The sequence below is a fragment of the Simochromis diagramma genome, unplaced genomic scaffold (genome assembly GCF_900408965.1).
Source record: "Simochromis diagramma unplaced genomic scaffold, fSimDia1.1 OVJJ01000604.1, whole genome shotgun sequence".
NCBI classification, from domain to species: domain Eukaryota; kingdom Metazoa; phylum Chordata; class Actinopteri; order Cichliformes; family Cichlidae; genus Simochromis; species Simochromis diagramma.
Window position 1 is genome coordinate 1283713 of NW_024387416.1, and position 21031 is coordinate 1304743.

At 43.2% G+C, this 21031-nt stretch overlaps 1 protein-coding gene across 21 annotated transcripts in view; it reads right to left on the reverse strand.

Annotated features, from left to right (window-relative positions):
- The window catches only part of LOC120721804 (adhesion G protein-coupled receptor L3-like), a 252581-nt gene that overhangs the window by 38136 nt on the left and 193414 nt on the right, over window positions 1–21031 (reverse strand). For all 21 annotated transcript variants that reach the window (XM_040012415.1, XM_040012413.1, XM_040012412.1 and 18 more), the window contains 3 exons: window positions 20006–20128; window positions 17640–17845; window positions 14410–14586 (listed from right to left, as the gene is read on the reverse strand). In XM_040012415.1, the coding sequence (XP_039868349.1) occupies window positions 14410–14586; window positions 17640–17845; window positions 20006–20128 (506 nt within the window). The remainder of the gene's footprint in view (window positions 1–14409; window positions 14587–17639; window positions 17846–20005; window positions 20129–21031) is intronic.

Here is a 21031-nt window from a genome sequence, read left to right on the forward strand (position 1 = left end):
AAGTGAGCCGCGCAAAGGGCCACAGGTGTCGTAGACCAGCACAACAGGAATTCAATCAAACCACTACATGGTCAATGACTTTCACTGTTGCTTTTAGATAATTCTCTCTTTTCACAAAGTAATTTGCCACCACAGCCAGTTTTGGGCACTAAAAAGCCGTTTGCTGACAGTAAATTCAGGCTTTAGCGGTAGAGATAAGAATCAACAGTTATTCTCCTGTAGTCACGAAAGGGAATTTACATCAGCCCATAAAAGGCAAGTGCACATAAGGGATGATTGGACAGGAGTAGGAAAAGGCAAAGTCGACTAAAACAGCAGAATCTGCAGGATGGTTGAGTTATTTGATCTCAGTTAGAACGAACCAAAAACCCAAACAAACCGGTGATGCCTCAAACACTTCTCAATAACGTCCCAACCGTTGCATTTATTTAATTTATTTCCACATAGAGTCGGCTGTAACACCTGACACACTGAAACATTTAGCTGAAAGTTAGCTAAACGTAATGGACAAATGGCTAAAACAGCTAACGGTAGAGGAACATTATCTTCTTTCATTCCAAACTCTGTTCACTGGCATTTCATTTCAATTATAACCATCTACTAAGAGTGAAAGCTAAATAATGTACCATTCAAAATCCCATTAAACAGACTCAATTGAAACATAATGGTCAGTGCTAATAACAGCATGCTAACAAGGCCGATGGGCCTTGGAGCAATGTTGTGAGCCGTGGCTCCGAAGATACAGCATCTAACAAAGCCCGCATGAGTGATTTCCAGTGCAATCCCATCTGGAATCAGGAGAAGGAAAATGCCATTATTCTGATAACTCCGCCACCAGCGAGGAGAAGCAGACTTTCCAAAAACAGACACCATCTATATGTAAAGCGTGTGGTTCAGAGAGCAACATCTTGATTTAATAACTAAACATAATTACTGCATCAAAACATAACGATCAGCTACTGCGGCTTCTATATTTCCCGAAGGGATTGTCCTCTTTCTCGGGACTGCCGGGCATTGATTCAAAAATAAATAGAGGAGGGGGGAGGGGATAAAGTGCAAGTTTGAAAGGTGGGCTGTTAATTTAAAAGAAATCTGCCAACCTCACAGCCGGCTGTCGCTCCTGACGGGGGTCAAAAAAATGTCTGGGTGGAACTTTTGAGTCTTGACTTAAAGATTACGTCTGAATGCTAATGAAGATCAAACAGGCATTATTTTAAATGTCACTTACATTTAAGTGCAGACGGTAAATTTGCATTGATGGGCTGTTAACAAGACCACAGCTAAAAACTAAGCCAACTGTGCAAGCACTGACATTGTATATAACCACCTAGCTGTCTGTTATCAAAGGCTGTGCATGCATACATTGGCCTGCAGCAACTAAACATACGACTTCGAGCTACAGCGCAGCAAGTAAATATTTGCATACACTGAGCAATCACCCTACAAGAGGCATATGCCTAATACGTCTCTCAGATGAGTCTCAAAATCAAACTTTTCGAGCACGGTCAGCAGAAGAGTTCGAGCCAGGATGGGGGTGACAAACCAACTTCTGAGTCAGGTAAGGCTGAGGAAGCTTAGGTGATGCAGAATCACAAAGAAGCCTTGTTTAGTAGCAGCTCAGCTAATACTAGCAGAGAGGGGAACAGATGCTGATCATTAACAGGCTCTGGTACAATAACAGCCGCAGTGCTCCTTGAGTCTGGGGAGAGCGCTCTTTTGATTTTCCTGCCTGATGAGCCGTTGTGTATATGTTGGAGGGGTGGATTGGGGGAGGAGTGGGGCTGGCAAGATGTTGTATACAGGAGATGTGTATGTGTGCGTGTGAAGCTAAGGCTGATTTCCTTATACTTTAGAAGGACGCTTATGCAGAAGGTGTCAACAGATGCCGATGTTTGCGCTTGCATGCTCTGCGGTGTGCGGTGCGTGTGACACATTAGTCTTGTTTTCAGCCCGACGTGCGACAGAGCCGTCGATGCAGTGGGTGGTACCGGCCATGTTGCATTGCGAGAGGACCCCGAGGTCTCCTGGGCTAGCTGGCTGTGCAGCGACTGCAGCCTCTATCCATCACAATCTCACCTTCAATTGAAGAAGGGCCCGGTCAGCAGAGAAAGAAACAGCAAAAGAAGAAGAAGAGAGAAAAAGAGACAAAGCTATAGAAACAGAGAGTAGGAGCAGGAAATGTATCTACACCTGGGTGATGGATTTACTGCGGGATGATTTCTTTGTTCTGGGAGGTGGATGATGACTGAGACGTCGCCAGACACAATGTCTCTGCTGAAAAGTTCCTTTTACTGCAGGTGGAGGGGGGGTCTGCCCAGGCAGGGTGGCAAATGATGTGATCTACAGCGCCTCTGCGCCTAGCCTTACAACAACAAGCCGGCTTGATGGGACTCCATGTAAGGGTCTCTAAAGTGGGCAGACGTAATTTACTCTGAAATTTACTCACTGCGGCGCAAGGGCGGCCCGGTCGGACGGCGTCCGTGTTACTTAGCAGAGCGACGCACATTTGTGCACATTCGATTTGTCCTCCAATGTTTTTCTGCCCCACATTTTTCTTTTATGTCTTAAACACACAAGCTTTTTTCATTCCAGACAGACGCCCGGGTGCGCACAACACAAAATAAGGTTTGTGGGAGCTCTAGCAGTGTTACAAGAAAGAGCACACACAACAATGCATTGGTAATAAAGGCCGAGCAGTCTTAACTTGATGTCACATCACATGCGCTTAATTATGATGACATAATTAAGCGCCGAGTCCCTCACATTTTTTACCCTCTGTGTTTTTATACACCGCTTTGTATTTAATCATTAGTTATTCTTCTCTGGCTCTTTTCCACAGTGTGTCATGAGTCCTGTCTCCCTCCCCTCACCCCTAAACTAGTCGTGGCAGATAGCTGCCCCTCCCTGAGCTGGTTTTTCTGGAGGTTTCTACCTGTTAAAATTGAGTTCTTCCTTCCCACTGTTGCCAAGTGCTTGCTCAAAGGGTTTGCTTCATTTTTAGTTTTCTCTCTGTGTTATTGCAGGCTCTTTACCTCACAATATAAAGTGCCCGGAAGGGACTGTGGTTGTGATTTTACGCTATATAAATAAAACTGAATTGAATCCTGTGTCAGAAGCCGGAAACCAGCCTCTGAAATGATGTGGAGGAGGTAAGGAGCAGTGACAAGAGCAGAGTGTCAATCCTTCATACCTCAAATAACCGCTCTTACTGTGGGGCCACGAAGCCAATCCAATTAAAATGCATAAATCTCCCCATATGCCTCCAGAGCTGGGCTCTGACTCATGAAACGCAGTCAGGCAGGGCAGACAGTTGCGCTATGGGGTAGTGGCCCCACTGCGGGGAGTCATGTGACAAGTTCACCTACGGTACGACCAAGGATTTATGATCTGCACGGGGATGAGAAACAGTTGCGGAGAGGGCACATGAATCAGGGCTCTCGGCAAATTCGTCACATTTAAAAGGGCCGGTAGAGAGAGAGAGGGGGAGAGAGATTCCGGCTCGCGTAGCGGGAGTTGACATTCAGCACATGCGCCGAATGTCACACTGTGTTCTAGGCTACAATAACTATGATATAACGTCCAAGCGTGACTTTGAGTTGCTATGGAAGTTAACATGGTTTCTCTCCTCTCCATCTGCGCCTTAAACATATAAATAGATTTATTTTGAACCACTGCTCTCTTGTACAGTGCTGTACCATACTTTCTTTGTTGCTCCATAAAATACACGGCGAACCTTGGCTGCATCATCATAGTTGCTGTCTGATGGTGTAAGCATGGAGATGTTCTATAATGACAGTGATGAATGTTGCCTAAATATCACCCTCTCCATCATCCAGTGGGATGTGTCACTGATTTATACTTACTGGTCTGTTGGGAATAGTGGCACTTACTACTATCTCAATGGCTCACACGGGCTTATCTTAGCACATACATTTACTACGCAAATAATGGCCTACAGGTGTATATTCTTTGAGCTGGGGTGTTTAAGCCTATATTAAAAAACTTCTGACTTTGCATTTACCATTAGCAAGCAGATGGTTACATATTAGCATAGAGAGTATGGGGGATGAGCGTTAAATTTACCCTTAAGCAGAAGTTGATGTGATTGTTCCTGATTGACGGAGACAAATGCAGTCATATGGCAGGAAAAACACTGAACATGGACCAAACTTCAGTCGAGAGAACACCTGAGACCAGGGGTGTCAAACTCCAGGTCTCGGGGGCCGGTGTCCTGCAGGTTTTAGATCTCACCCTGGGTCAACACACCTGAATCAAATGATTAGTTCATTGCCAGGCCTCCGGAGAACTTCAAGACATGTTGAGGGGGCAGTTTAGCTATTTAAATCAGCTGTGTTGGATCGAGGACGTATCTAAAACCTGCCTGGAGTTCGACACCGCCGGTCTCGGGTGTTCTGTAGATTGAAGTTTGGTCGATGTTTAGGGTTTTTCCTGCCATATGACTGCATTTGTCTCTGGCCATCAGGAACTTCTGAGACTATCCATCCAGACAGTCTCAGATAGTCTCCATCCAGAACGCCTGAGACGATCCATCCAGAGCACAAGGTTAGTCATTAATCTGCTGCTGCATGGTTTAGATAACTCACGATAGAAATCTTAATTAGCCTCAGAGTGACTCTTTTCTTAAGCATTTAAATATTTGGTGTCTGGTAAACTTTGAGCCCATTGGCTGCAGTTACATGATAAGGTTTTAAAAACTGAGCTTAAAGATGTGTAGCACATGGACAGGGCTAATAAAAAGTCAGTTTTCAGGGGCTTGTTTATACTAACTAAAATAAGATACAGAGCATTACAACACATTAAAGAGCTAACAGCCTTAATGAACGCAGCAGGAGCTTGGAGTCAGAAGCAGGTTGATACGTCATCGCTTAGCAAGCGGAGGAGGAAATCTTCAAAAATATGTATAAAGCAGATTCTGATGAAACAGTTGCCACCAATCGTATGTTTCCTTTTGATAAAACTCCTGATTCTTCAAAAGTGAGACCAACTGACCTACTAGATTGGTTTATACAACAACAAAGCAACATGTAACCGAAAACCAACTGGAGCCGCCAGTGCTAACAAGTACTATGGCGGTCAGATGATTCATTTGAAATTTTAATGGGGTGTCCAAGCTCAGCGCTGCTATGAGAAACAGCTAAACCCTGTCTTCTTTATGAAGTTGAGTAGAATGAATTTATTAATTGCGGTGAATGTCTTGAGGCTCAGTGAGGGTTACATCTCAAGGTTAGAGTTATCCTTGCGAAGTCTCATCAAAGTAAACTCATTTGCGTCAATTCCTCCAAAAGCTTTTCTGCAATCGTTCTGAAAAGATACAAGACACGCGTAATCTCTCACACGCAGACGCCGTCTGTGAGAACGCTTTTAATTTGTTTATGTGGCCAACGGCGTTTCTCTGCTCGGATTGCAGAATCAGTCAAAGGAATCAGCTCTGTGGCCAGATAGACCCAAATTAGCAAACTTAGGTGGTAGCGCATACAGCACTGACAGCGCTCGATGCCCTTGTGATAATCTTAGTCGCAGCTACCCGTTTCTCCCATTTCTGACATATACGCTGCGTGTTAACTCCTTAAATCACGGAGGCCTTAATTTAGTTCATTGAGGAGAGCTCATTTGGAAGAACTGAACATGATTTATTAAGACAGAGAAATTAATTAATCTATTTGGCGATTAGAGTCCGATGACCCATCGTGGCAGAACAGAAACCCAACGGTGACTGGAATTAGGGCACTTAGATTGGTCTAGACGCTGGTGGTGGTGAAGATTGAGATGGAAGTTTGGATGAGTGACATTGGTTAAATGGAGATTGAGAGGAGGTGAGTTGCAGGAAGAAAATATGAAAGGGAGAATGATGGAAGAGCATTGAGATTTAAAGTAAGCAAAGTGGAGGCTGATTGGCTCAAAGAAGGTGGACAAGAAGGTGATTGGACTAAAGCAATGATGACAGCACTGAGTTTGACAGTGTGGCAAGGAAGAAGTGATGTGAAGAATTGACTGGCAGCAGATGACTGACTACAAGCTTCATTTATTATAGGTGCGCAACTTCATAAAATTATCAGTTATTATCATGTAATTGTCTCTTAAAGGGGAGCTCATCTGTGTTTTCCCATTCCCCTTGTAGCCTGTAACAACAGTGGATGCTCTTACTGACAAGACAGAGGAGACGTGTGAAGCTAAGGCTGATTTCCTTATACTTTAGAAGGACGCTTATGCAGAAGGTGTCAACAGATGCCGATGTTTGGGCTTGCATGCTCTGCGGTGTGCGGTGCGTGTGACACATTAGTCTTGTTTTCAGCCCGACGTGCGACAGAGCCGTCGATGCAGTGGGTGGTACCGGCCATGGTGCATTGCGAGAGGACCCCGAGGTCTCCCGGGCTAGCTGGCTGTGCAGTGACTGCAGCCTCTATCCATCACAATCTCACCTTCAATTGAAGAGGGGCCCGGTCAGCAGAGAAAGAAACAGCAAAAGAAGAAGAAGAGAGAAAAAGAGACAAAGCTATAGAAACAGAGAGTAGGAGCAGGGAATGTATCTACACCTGGGTGATGGATTTACTGCGGGATGATTTCTTTGTTCTGGGAGGTGGATGATGACTGAGACGTCGCCAGACACAATGTCTCTGCTGAAAAGTTCCTTTTACTGCAGGTGGAGGGGGGGTCTGCCCAGGCAGGGTGGCAAATGATGTGATCTACAGTGCCTCTGCGCCTAGCCTTACAACAACAAGCCGGCTTGATGGGACTCCATGTAAGGGTCTCTAAAGTGGGCAGACGTAATTTACTCTGAAATTTACTCACTGCGGCGCAAGGGCGGCCCTGGTCGGACGGCGTCCGTGTTACTTAGCAGAGCGACGCACATTTGTGCACATTCGATTTGTCCTCCAATGTTTTTCTGCCCCACATTTTTCTTTTATGTCTTAAACACACACGCTTTTTTCATTCCAGACAGACGCTCGGGGAGACCGGCGTCTACACAGGGAGCAACTAGCAACAACCAGAGACCATGTAAGTGACTGACATTCTGCTACGACGGGCCAAATAAAGGCTGGAGAAATGAGCGAAAATAAAACAACTGACAATGAAAGTGATACTGCTGACTGACATAGGGCAGGCTGGTAAATATATTAAGGGGTCAACTGGAGCCTTAGTGTGTGTGGTAGCATTGGGTGGTCATCTACAAAGTGATACCCAGTGAACAAATCGCTTACAGTGGACTATAGAAATAAGCATTATTGGTCCCCTTTTGGGAACATTTGACCAGAAGCACTAGAAACAGTTGGGCCTCTGCGTGCTGGCTTGCTCATTTTCTTCAGTGATTCAGAATGCACAATATCTGAATTAGTCTAAGGAACTAATTGACTTCAAAAATAATGAATCCCAATGAGAGACAGTCTGGAATTTAAACTGCTGAGAGTGTCTACTAACCACGCATACTGTTCAGTAGATTCCAGTGGTGGATACAAATTTACGTTGACCACACTCATCATGGTCAAGTTGAGCGTGATTACAATGTGTCACTCTTACACCGAAAAGTAAAAGAGTGCACATGTATCGCTTTTGTAACAAATGCTTGGCCTAAAAGGAGTGACACCAAAGACTGTATCACGTGTCGGGTAAAATTACATACAAATTGTATTATGATTGCTATTTTGAAACAATGTATCACTTGAGGAATAGGCCTACATTCAAATAAAATGAAGTCAGCGTGTTAATTTTTTTTTTAACCAGATTTGAGTTTTACGGGAAAAAACATAAAAACAAAACAAAGAAAGCCCACATTGAAATTCTGCCGGGCACATCCGAAAGCATGCAGCAACTTCAAACCGCTGTCAAGGACAAAAAATGACAGCATTCATAATGTCAGACGGGCAAGCAGAAACATTTCGCCTCTTCTAATTTGACGCGTGCAGACTTTGAATGCAATCATAACTTGGGGTTATAAATGTAACGCCGATACCGATGACAGTTTATTAAGGCCCAACGTGTGGGTCTGTGGATATAAGGCTCATTATTTCTGGCTAGTGTGCATGCATGGAGGGGGGGGGGGGGGTGTTAATGATGATGGCGATACTGCAGTGAGTCTCCGTCCTCAAAAGGAAAAATTGTAATTACAACTTGCCGATCTCCCTCTCTTTTTCCCTCCTTTTGCTTTGGCGATGCTACTGAGAAATAAACAAGGCAAAAACAATCTGTGGCTCTGAGGGTAATGAGTAATAACAATGCAAAGATGAGCAGTGGTATGTCCTGTTGCCATGGATACAAAAACAGATAGTCTCTTCAGTTTATGAAATTTCTTTCTCTGCCTCTTTCTTGCACACATCCAGTCGCGCGTGCACACACTGCCTATTTTTTTTCCCCCCTCCATTCAGAGTGTTCTCAGATCCAGCACGGTGACAGTTTGTCAAATAAAAAGCCTCCGTGGCTTCAATTCAGAGCCACCTTGGAACAAGCCGCCTTTTATAACATACAAGTAGAAAAGATAAAGAATAGGGCAGGGTGGAAAAAAACACTATCACTCAAAGCCGGGGTGTAACTACTGTCCACTTTCCGCGGCTGAACGCAGTGCCACAAGCAAGCCAAGCTTTCCAAAATGTTAGTGATTGCCTTGACTGAAAGAGCTCCTTTTACTGCATCCCTTTCTTCTCTTTTTTTCTGCTGCTTTGCTTTCATTGCGTGAAGGCTCCCATTCTTCGTGGCTCCCTCACTATTCCAGACTCACCCTGCAGGGAGCTTAGTGGGTCCAAAAGTCATGCTGCTGAGTGACAAACAGTGGCTCTCTCTAGCTAGAAGTAAACCACACCATACAAGACTGTGTGGGTTATGTGTGTAGTGAGAAGGAAAAAAAACCAAAACATGGTGACTTAGCCACTTTCTCTTATTAAAAATCACCCTTAGAAGCAGAACACCAAACAAAGACAGCATTTTATGACACGTGAGAGCCAAAAGATAGGACATGATGGTATTACATGATACTCCAACGTGCAGTGTGAACCCTTCTCCTTCAAAAACAATCACTGACGACTATTCTCCACCAATATGGTGCAGATGCCATTGGGTGTACGAACCAGCGCCCTGGTCGTGCCAGCCGGTGTACTTCCTGGATTTTAGGTGTGCCTGCTTTCCATCAGCTTGAGGCCTGCTGTGAGATCCTCTTCCTGGGTGCCTGCGCTGCTTGGGATGTGCTGTCTCAATAGGAATTGCTGCTCTGTGTTCTAATATCTAAACTTTGTATCCAAACTTGTCATGTAACATATATACAAACTGAACATGTTGTATTTTTGCCAAAAATTTGTCCTAACAAAAAAACAACAACAACAAAAAAAAAAACACTGAAAAAAGTCGACATCAAGCTGGTCGAGACATTTCTCCACAAGAAAAGGAAGAAACTGAGATTCTGGGTTCATCGAATTCTCACAAGAAAGCAGCAGCAGGGAAAATTTCATGGTTTGATCCAGGAGTTGAAGCTGTATCACAATTTTACACTTCCAGTGTATGAAAGGCTTTACTTCTTAATGTTTCTGCCCGTTTCTTTAGTCGGCGTTTGTTTTATTTGTGGGTTCAAATTTGCTGCACAGGAAACTCGTATTTAATGGGCTACTTTTTTAATTTAAAAAAGTATTTGGATGTGTGGAAAGCCACCACCTCCAGCTTTCAGGTTTTTTTTTTAGTTATGCTCTCTCCAAAAAGCTACCTAATTAAAATATAGGTTAATCTTTTAAAGAGGGTTGGTGAAGATCACGTGCAAAAAAACAATGATGTATCAGAAAAATACAAGATGACTCAACCTGTAGCTTGTGTCAAATATAATGACATGTCAGTTTCCTGCTTCCTGTTTCATCTACAGCAGCAGGAAACCTGCCAATACATTCCCAAAGCCTCAAAAAGAAAAAAAAGAGTGAAAGAGTGGTGCAGGCGGAGAGCCAATTCTACTTTTGTGCAGTCTGAGAAGCAGCCATCACTTTGATAGGATTGAGAATCAAATGTTACGTAGCAATACTTTGCAGAGGTTGGTGTCATTTTAGTGGGAATAAGAATCGTGGTGGACGCTGCACCTGCCAATTTTTGGAGAAGTTGTTGCAGTAGTGTCTACCATATCCATTTAGCAGTTCCAACTTTTGGCACAGCAATTTTGCGGTGCTCCTCAGATGCCAAAACCGCTATTTGGGAGGAGAACCTTGAAAATGCATGAAATTGGTACTAGATTGTGAAAAAGATGTACAAATGGCCCCTTACATCTTGTTGGAGTGGACGGGAAAAAGAAAACAACCTTTCCTTTGAGCACAAAGAGATAAAGAGAAAATAAAGAGGCCCCCAAAATATTCCAGAAGAGATATTATCTGCATTAAACATCATAATCACTGGTCTTTCTCTGCCTTTGCTGCGACTCTCTCTGTGAAACACACATCAGCGAACACAGATTTTTAAACGTAACATTTCTCTGAGCACAGGAAGCGTTTCTAGTGAATAGCCTTTGACTTCTTGATATGCGGGCGTGTCTTCAGAGAGGCATTGACACGGACGCCTCCCCCGGGTGACGAACGCTAAGAATTCTGAATTATAATGAAGAGTCCTTGAAAATAAATCCAAAAGTTGAAGCTGAACCTGAAAGCGGAAACACATAATGATCCTAAGAACACAAGCACATTCACTGAGGAATAGTTGAAAAAAAGGAAGAAAGAGAGGGCTAAGGAAATGGCCTGCTCAGTAAAAAAAATTTTTATTTAAAGCCTGTGGTGAGATTTGAAACCGGCTGTACATGCAACATAACCCTCAGGCATCTTGTATCTGAAGGAATTGTGCTTGGAAAAGTGGTCAAACTTTTTTAGCGAGCTGTTGTCAGAACTGTTGAAAACCTCTACAAGAAGTTGCAGATGCCAGGGGGATTGGCATACTACGATTTGTTGACAGAAGAGTATTAACTTTATCGCTATTCTTATTTAATAAATCACATAAAATATATTTTTCTTGAGAATGTTTGAAGGTACAACATCCTTACCTTCTTCTAGTTCATCAAGTCAATTTTATCATTTGCTTCTGTGACCATAATGACCCACACCTTGCATATGATGACTCTCAGGACCCACCAGAGGTTCAAAACCTGGGACACCACAATGGCTTTTAGAACTAAAGAAGCCTCTTGGTTGTGAAGCAAATATAAAATCAATTTTATTTATATAGCACCAACAGTCATCGTAGTTAGGGATGGGAGTTGAGAACTGGTTCCCACTGTTTCAATTAATTGGAATTGTTTGCCATTTTTGCAAACTATCGATTCCAGTCGCCTCGAATGACGTCACCACGTTGCGGAGCGTCATTTACCTGGCAGGAAACACGGCGCCTAAGTGGCACAAACGCTCAGAAGTTTGGTTATACTTTTTCATTTCAGGGAGGAAACACTACGAATATGCAAAAGCATTTGCTCACAAAACACACGATAACCTTAAATGAATGTCGTGTTTTTAATTCCGCTCCGGACTCGTGAATCTCAACCCAGCAGCAGCGGTAACGTTTGCACGTCCTCTCCCGTTAATGCGGCAGGTAAATAATCAACTAACAGTGCATATTATGTTAGCGCGATCTGCCTTCTTACAAAACCTGCCATTACTGTGCATTTAGGTGACCATGATGAGAGAGAGAGACAGAGTCTGGCTCAGATGCTGGCAGTTCTCACTGCAGTCTACCGGTAGCGTCTCCTTTCAGGCCAGGATAGACGAATGTCACCGAGCAGTGACTAAGTTTGTGGTCAAAGGCTTGCACCCATTTGCCACAGCAGATGCCCCCGATTTTTATTAAGTGAATGTGTTTAATTGGAGGCAGTGACATTACTGGATATTCTTGTGTAATTGTAATTATTGCTACAGAAGAATATTTATTTTATTATTTTACATTTACAATTTTTTCCCTGGGGACCCTGTGACACCCCATTGAAGAGCCGTAGGCTGTGGATCTCTTAAGATCTCACTGCTGGGTTTGTAAGGCCATGTTACTCCTAAATTTCTATCTTAGATTAGATAGAGATTTAGATTAGATGAAACTTTATTAATCCCTCGGGTGGCTTCCTCCGGGAAATTCAGTTTCCAGTAGCAAAGCACCGAAAGAAGTTGCATGTTACAGATACATTAAGGGGAATGAGAGTAAGGATATAAGCATAAATACACCATATATACACATATACACATATATAGATACAGAATATACAATATGGATAAAATCTTGTTCAAAGAGAAGATATAAAACAAAATTCTAAGCTAATCGGCCTGTGTGTTCTCCTTTTTTAAAAACAAGAATCGAATCGTTCAACAGAATCGAAAATGGAATCGGAATCGTGAAATTCCCATCCCTAATCGTAGTGCGCTTTATATTAAGGTAAAGACCCGACAATAATACAGAGAAAACCCCAACAACGATACCTATAAGCAAGCGCTTGACAACAGTAGGGATGAAAAACAGGAAGAAACCTCTGGCAAAACCAGGCTCAGGGAGGGGCGGCCATCTGCTGTGACCAGTTGGGTGTGGGGCGATAACCAAGGGGTGGTTCGGGGTGACCTGATCCAACACTAACTATGAGCTTTATCAAACTGGAAAGTTTTAAGCCTAATCATAGAAGTAGAGATGGTGTCTGTCTACCGAATCCAAACTGGGAGCTGTTTCCACAGAAGCCGAAGCCGCTGCCTTCTTTTACATCTACTTTTAAATACTCTAGGAACCACAAGTAAGCCAGCAGTCTGAGAGGAAAGTGCTCTGTTGGGATAATATGATACTGTGAAGTCTTTAAGATAAGATGGAGCCTGATTATTCAAGATGTTGTATGTGAGGGGAAGGAGCCAGTGAACAGAATATAATATGGGAGGAATATGCTCTGCAGCATTTTGGATCAACTGAAGTCTTTTCAGGGAGTATGTAGAGCGATTTGATAATAATGAACTGCAACAGTCAAGTCTAAAAGTAATAAATGCACAAGCTAGTTTTTCAGCATCACGTTTCTAATTTTAGTGATATTGCAAACATGAATTAAGGCAGTCTTACATATTTGTTTAATATGCGCACTAAGGGACATATCCTTGACAAAAATAACTCCAAGATTCCTCACAGGGGTACAAATGTCTTCATGAACCAATAAAAGAAGCCCAGTTGCTTTCAGCTCAAACACTTAGGACTACCAAGACCTGAATGACTGACATATCAAGAGAAATGTTTTTATTAGTCTTAATAACTTTAATTCTGTGGTATTGGCCAGCTATGTTCAATAATTCAGGTTATGCCACATTCCTCTACATTTAAGATTTAACATTTTTTTAACATTTCTTTTTAAATTATGTGCATAATTGTTTCGTTTTTTAAAACATAGATGTATGCTCTGTCACTACGATATAAAAGCGAGATAGAATCAGACTCGGAAAGACGGGAAGGTGAAGGAAGGTCTAGTGGTTATATGGACAGGGGCCAGCTGGAATGGTGCAGACAGAGTGTATATTTCTTTTCTGCCGCTGAATTATAAGAGACACTCTGAAGAGACAGATGCCATAACAGATACCAAAAACTACTCCGCTCTGTCAGCAGTCAGCTCCTAAACTTCCTGTGACAGAAATAATTAAGCTGTCTGTCAACATCAGAACTAAAACATGGCTTCCTTCGTGGCTGGACACGGAAAAAGACATTTTTTTATTTGCCAGCTCCAACATGCACAGTATTAACGTCACCCAAAATCTCAACTCCACTATTCTTTTATACTTTTTTGTACAGCTTCCATTAACCCCTCTAAGTTTGTCCAACGCCAGGATAGCAGCCTCCAGTCTTTACGCTAGGCTAACTGCCTCCGGGAATACAATCGAAAGTGGAATTTTGAAGTGGAGAGAAGCTCCCATGTGAGGTTTTTTAAGAGAGAGACCGTACAAGGACAGGTGAAAACACACGTCTTTTAGCACTACATCGACCAAGGCCCATTCACAGAGCTTCAACAAAGGCTTGAAGGCCAAAAACAAATCATTATTTATGAAGGCAAAGCATAAAATGCATTTCTGAAAGCCGCTGCTCACAAAACCCAAAACAACACAACACAGTGGAGCCATCACATATTGGGTTACTTCACACAAATGGAGATTTAAGATGGCTGCAATCAATACGCACTGACACAGGGTCATTGTTTAAAAGCGTATGAATGCGGGTACTTTAAATGTTAGCAGACAAAAGCCTTGTGAAGGTCAGAAAACAGCTGGCAGTCGATTACCCGCTAAATTGAAAAGCAAAGCAAGTATAAAACATATAATAAACTCCAACGTAGATATCAACTTTATACGACGTGAACCAGCTTTTTTATCGTTGGAAGGAGTCGCTTGTGTAAACCACGACGGATCATTGTGTTTCTGAGGATAAAACAAGTTAAAAAAACAGGCTCACCTTTACATCCACGTGAGCCATGAGGACAGCAAAGTTGGTCAGATGTGTACAGGAGCATGTGGTGTGTGTCCTGTTGGTGCCTAGCAAGCGGCAGTCCTGCGTCGACCAGTAACCAGTCATGGTTCGCTTGCTGTAGCTCCAGAACGAACAGTTGGGGTTGAAGTTCTCCTCAGATTGCTGTTCGGAGGGGGAAAGACAGCAAAGGGATTTGAAGTTAATGGCACATTTGCTTGGCTTATTTCTGCTTTACTTTTATTTTCAGAGCAAACATCCTCAAAAAAAAGGGTCCAATTTCTCCCCAATGCAATCCATATCCATTGTAAAGTGAATAGCAGGTGTTTTTGCTGTCATAAAGCATCAAGCGGCCCCCTTGCCTGTCATCCATTGTGCTTTTTTGACCTTTCTCTTTAACTTTCACTGCGTGACAGTGAGCTGCCCCACAGCTTAATGGGCACCACTGCTGTCTGTGCCGGGCTCCGGTCCTAATGACGGGCACGCCTCCCTGCCATCTTGCTCGCCATTTCATAAAAGTCACCCACAACACCGAGGCTGAGTAACAGACAAGCACAACAGAACGCAGCTGCTGATAAATAGACACATCAACAGCCTCTTCCTCTTGAGCCCAATTCTTTTGTAGCTACGAAAACAAAGAGCGAGCGTGCACACAGAGACGCACGATATCCTTTCCACAGCGACCCTCAGCTTCCAAGGTTAAACGCGTCTGCGTTCTTGCTGGAGATGCTGGGCGATGCTGCAGCTTTTCATAGTTTCACACGCTGCAGGGTGATTAGTCTAATAACGTTTATCCTCTGCGAATGTAAATTTGCCGCTGATTGAGTTTACCCTTCACACACCCAAACCCTGCGTTAAATATTACACGGAGAGGAGGTAGGATGACCCTCTGTCCCATTAATGGCTTTAATTGGTCCCATTAAGTGGCGAGGCAAGGAAGCGAAACCATAACTAGAGGACACATCATCATCTCAGAAGACCAGTCATCCAAAACCGCATGGTTTAGATATTAATTTTCAAGGGCAAAGTTGAGCTAGATTCAACTTAGAAGAGCTATAAGACAAGTACCTTGGATTTAGTATGGAAGCCTAATATAGAAGTAATGTAATGCCTACACTATACAGTGGCTGGATTCGGTTTACATGAAGCTGCTATGTACCTCAAGTTGTTTCACACAGTGGATGGACTGTAGCTGTACTAAGGCCCATATAAATACACCAATACCTAATGCTGTGCTGGTTCCCATTTTACTCCCAGAACAGCCCTGACCAGTCGAGACATGGAATCCATGAGACCCCTGAAGCTTTGCTGTGGTATTTGGCACAAAGATGTTAACAACAAATCCTGCAAGGTGTGAAGTGGAACATCTGTGGATCCGACTCCTTCGTCCAGCACATCCCAAAGATGCTCGATTGGACCGAGATCTGCAGAATTTGGAGGCAAAGTCAACACCTCAAACTCGTTGTTGTGCTCCTCAAATTATACCTGAACCATTTCTGTTTTCTGGCCACTATCAGGGAATACAGTTTTTATGAAAGGGTGCACATGATCCGCAACAGTGCTTATGTAGGTGGTGTCAAAGTAACATCTGCATTAACGGCAGGACCCGAGGTTTGAAGCATCACATTGCATAATGCATCCTGGTGTCAGGTGTTCCCCAGGTAAGCAACGCACACGATTCAACATAGCAGGACACGTCCTTCCACTGCATCCAGTTCTTATGCTCACGTGACCATTGTTGATGGTTTTGGTGGTGAACAGAGGTCAGCATGGGCACCCTGACTGGTCTACAGCTATGCAGCCCCCTACACTTCCCTGGAGCCCTTTTTGATAGATAATCACCACTGAAGACTGGCGCCGGCCATCACAGTTTGGTCCTTGTCAAACTCCCTCAAATGTTTACAGTTGACCATTTTTTCTGCTGCTAACAGATCAACACTGAGGACAAAATGTTCACTTTCTCACTAATAGATCCCACCCAGAGCAAAAGCAATCCAAGAACAAACATATGGAGTTGTAAATGAGCAGAGTAGTACTCACATATCACAGTCTTTACAGTTTTATCACACCAGAAAATAATAAGCAAATAGAGACCCGTTAAACGAAGAGCTCATTCAGCAGCACCTCTGTTTGGTTTACAAGAACAGGGAGCTCTCGATTTGATGCAACAGTCAATACTATATATAATAATGCAACCAATCAAATTTAATTAACGGAGGAAGACGAGATTATAATCACGACTATCATGCGATTAACTGTACAGCCCCTCATGAGGACGAGATCTGCTTTAAAAATAAATCGTTTTATTTTGGCGAGGGCACATTTACGTGAGGAAAAGACGAGGCGGCTCTCTTGGCACACTGCAGGACTACAAGCAGGAGAAGCTTTTCCAAAAGGGCACTTTTTATTGAAATGACTTGATCTGAGCTAGAAAAGGGTATAAAAAGCGCCAGTACCCTAACATTAGAGCAACAGTAAAATTAGTGAATCTACAGTCCAAATTACAAATTACACTTAAGGCAGGTGAGTCAGAGCAATAACTGCGCTGACATTGCCCCCCTGACATTTCCCCACCACTTAATTTTTGACTTCCATAAGCTATCGTCCCTTTCTCTTATTCCCTCCCTCCCTCTGCGCTCTGGGTCCTTTTCCTTTTTTTTCTGCTGTTGTAGCTTTCTTCCAGGTCCCTCCCACACGCGAGACCCGCCGCAATTCTCCTATGGTTGCTCAACATCTCCGGTAATAGCTGAAGGCTCTGTTTGCAGACAAAACAGGGATATTTTGAGGGTAGCAGAGTGTGGAGAAGATAATGGAGTCAAGAGGGGAAAGTCACGACTCCCCACAATGACTAAGCAGCCTCCATCGAGGCCGAATATGACTGATATTTGTTCAGGAGATCAGGTTGCTGTTCAAACTAATAAACAACAAGGTGTTCTTGCCATCACCCTGTGAGCAATGTTGTTTTCCACAATTTAATTTTCCACACCTTTCCTTGAATAAAACTTGTTCACATTCGCTTAATTTTCCCGGGTTTGTGATGGGATTTGTACGTTTTGTTGCGCTTCGGTGATAGAGGAAATCGTGATGACAGGTGCTATCAAGAAAGTGAATGTGTGAGCGCATTTTTTGTACGTGAATGAAAAAAAAAAATCAGAGGCACTGACATCAAAGTGAAACCCATCTCTCGGATACACAAACATGCGGACGCACAGAATTACCTGCAGATGTCTGATGGTGAAAATGACCGGGTCAGAGAGATAGACTTTGTTAGAGTCCTTGTTGATGGCGGCTGTGATGACCGGCGAGTTGACGATCACAGAGTAGTTGGTGGCCAGGGCTTCGCTGCCCAGCTTCATGCTGGCGTTCTCAGTTGAAAGATAGACCCCGATGTGCTTGTACAGGACGAACGCTATTCGGATTTCACCTGCAAGAGGACAGTTATGAACAGTCTCGCACTGATTAAAGAATGCACAGCATGGGGTATCACTTCATTTCAAAATAGACCTTTGACACACACACACACACACAGTAAGGCTGGGCACTGATAGGAGAGTCACTGGCCAGTCTTCCAAGCTAAACATGTTTTCAGACAGTAAACAGTTTCCTGCTCGCTTTCAGTGATGATTGAGTGCTTTGACTATTGGCTAAAACTTCCTCAACCAGTGGCTTTAAATCAAAACACTGAAGAGAAATGCTCTGGAGAAACACCAGCTTCAAGGATCTTCTTTATCTTCTTCTTTCCACAGCAAAAGAAGAATGCTGTGGAAGAAGAATGCCAACATGAAGATGTCCCGTGAAAAGACATTGAACTATAGTTTCTTTATTTCTTTCTTCTTTTTTCCCTAGCTGGCGGTCAGGAGGACAGGTCGCCCGAAGCCAATACGTCGCAGTGGGTGCCGTAGGGTTTCCATCTTGGTCAACGATGCACTTCCAGGCCTTGTGATATCTGGCCTTGACCTTTGCTTGCTCGAGGATGAGACGTCGTTGTTTAAGATCATCTTCAATTTGCTTGATCCAACTCTTCTTGGGCGCATGACTCTTGATTCTCCAGTGGGGTGCTGCTACAGCAGAATGCGATATGGCAGGCGATGGTTACTCATGCGGCAGATGAAGTCGACACTTCTGGATCAGATCTTCCATCGAGGGCTGCTGGTGACATTGACTACATACCACGCTGTTGCTGAGACGGTCACCGAGCGACACTCTGAGAATCTGATGCAAACAGCACATTTGGAAGACCTCGAGCTTGTTGAGGTCGTGCTTGATTATGACCCAAGTCTCGGATCCATAGAGAAGAATGGGCAATACCAGTGTGCAGTACAGGCGGATTTAGTGATGAGGGTGACGTTTGTCTTCTTCCAGATGCACCATCGGAGGGAGGCGAAAGCCGCCGCTGCCGCTTGAACGATTCTTGAGTGTACTTCCGCCGTTGATGCCACTTTCTTTTCTTGCACCAGAGAGCCGAGGTATCTGAACTATAGTTTAAAATGGTTTATACTCAATGTTTTTTTGGATTGTGTCCACAAACCTAGGGTGCAGTACTACTTACATAATGTGAAAACAATGCACATGATAATCTGTCATGTTATTTATACCGCTCACACAACACACTCAAATTAGAAAAATGCTAAAAGTGATAACGAATGGATCCACTCACTAAACAAAGCTTCTTAAATCTGAAGTCAGAGCAGCACATAGTACAGACAACAGACAGAGCTACAAATATGGCTGCACACGAGGCAGAAAAGCAGAAATCATTCAGAAATCATCAGACTTAAATAAAAAAAACAGACTCCTATTGGCACTGACAAAGGCAACCATTTTTCTTGTTAATCATTTCCTCCTTTTTCCTCTCCCAATTGCCTCCTGCTGTCTCACTTTTGTGCATTCAAAGTTCCCTCCCGCCGTGTCTGAGATCACTCACTCTGATGAAAAGAAAACAATTTGGGTGCTATGGAACTGCATATCGGGGAAATATTCGCCACCCTGCTATAATGATCCGCCTGGGCACGGCTGGACATGGACTTAGTCATCCAGCACAGACACGGGGACGCAGCTTGAGTCGATTCTGATTTGCATGAGCTGATAATAAAAGTCTAAAAATGGGGCGACACTGCTCCCAAAGATATCTATGTATAGAGTCTAACTGCCTCATTTACAGTTTAGTGGCAGAGCTTGAATGTAACTAATTCAACAGCCAGGGTCTTATTCAGAGGCTGCAGAAAGATCTAAGCGCTTTATATGCAGACCAACAAAGGACTGGGGTAGCAAAGCGAAAGTTATTCACCAGCATCTGTGATAAAATTCCTCCAAAACCAATGGAGGCCCATGCAATGACACAAGTGGAAGAAGCAAAAAAGAAAAGACGACAAACAGCAAAAGAATTTTTGATTAATTACAGCAGCTCTCGTAAGCCAAGTAACATAACAATATTTCTATTGTAGCAAAGTTGAAACTTTTCTCTTAAATTTATCATAACCCTGAATAATAAAACACAGAGTGAAGGCGCGCATGAGCCATGATTGCACTTCAAACCCACAATACGGGAGCAATAAAAGCAAATTCAAAAGGTCGAACTTCTTACCGTTTCTTCCGTGCTGCTTCAGTGTGTTCGCTGAGAGGTGGATAGAGTTGCCTTGTCCTCCGGATTGTGGGAACTTCAGATCAGGCAAATTCCCATCTGTGCTCATTCTCGCTACCTCTAGCTCTGCACAAAACAGAACAAACCCAAGCAAGCAAACAACATTAAGCAATCAATAGAGGGCTACAGCAACCGCTTTGGACACTGGGGTCCTGTCTCTCAACTAAGAATTTAGCTAGAGTATCGAGTACATGGAAAGTATTTTGCAGACTGGCTGAGTCTGACTCACTTCTTTTACAACATTAATAAAAAAAAATCTCAGAGTTATAGCCTTGACAGAGAGCTGGATGTTCTTTTCCCCAATTCAAACCAAGCTGACTTTACTTATTTTTTTTGACTTTTCTATGACTTCCATGACTGGTTTACAAAATGGCTCCTGGGAAGAACAACAACAAGCAACTGACTGAATCATTGTATCAAATGTTTGTTTTTCCAAGCCCGTAAATAAGCATGCAGAGCAGTACCCAAAAGTTTGGGAACACTTTGAAAAGTCTTAATAAAATATGTACACAGTCAAACAATCACTGCTTTATTTCAATGGCTTGTTGTATTATCTAATGCAATTTTATCATTTTAATTGATGACATGAGCAAAGATGGTTAAAGAAGCAATAAACTTGGCTTCAGTTTGAAGCACTAGCCCCAGAAAAAGATAAACACCAGGGTTTGCAACTCCCTTCATGGATAACCGTCTTTAAGTCTGACGTCATTAGCCATTTCCGGGTCCAACCTCAACCTCTGCTTCAGGTCCCAAAGTTAAATGTACACTGCAGCATGACAGACAGTCACTGGCTAAATTATTTCATCTGTAATAAAATGATCAATGTGGCTGTTTAAGTTTAAAATCCAGGCATCCATGAAAACAGAGTTTATTAACTTTAACAGAGTGAGAAGTTAGCCGGAAGTTAGCTCGCTAGTTCCCACCTAAACATGATATAGCATGTTCTGACCGAGAGATTTCTGAAAAAAT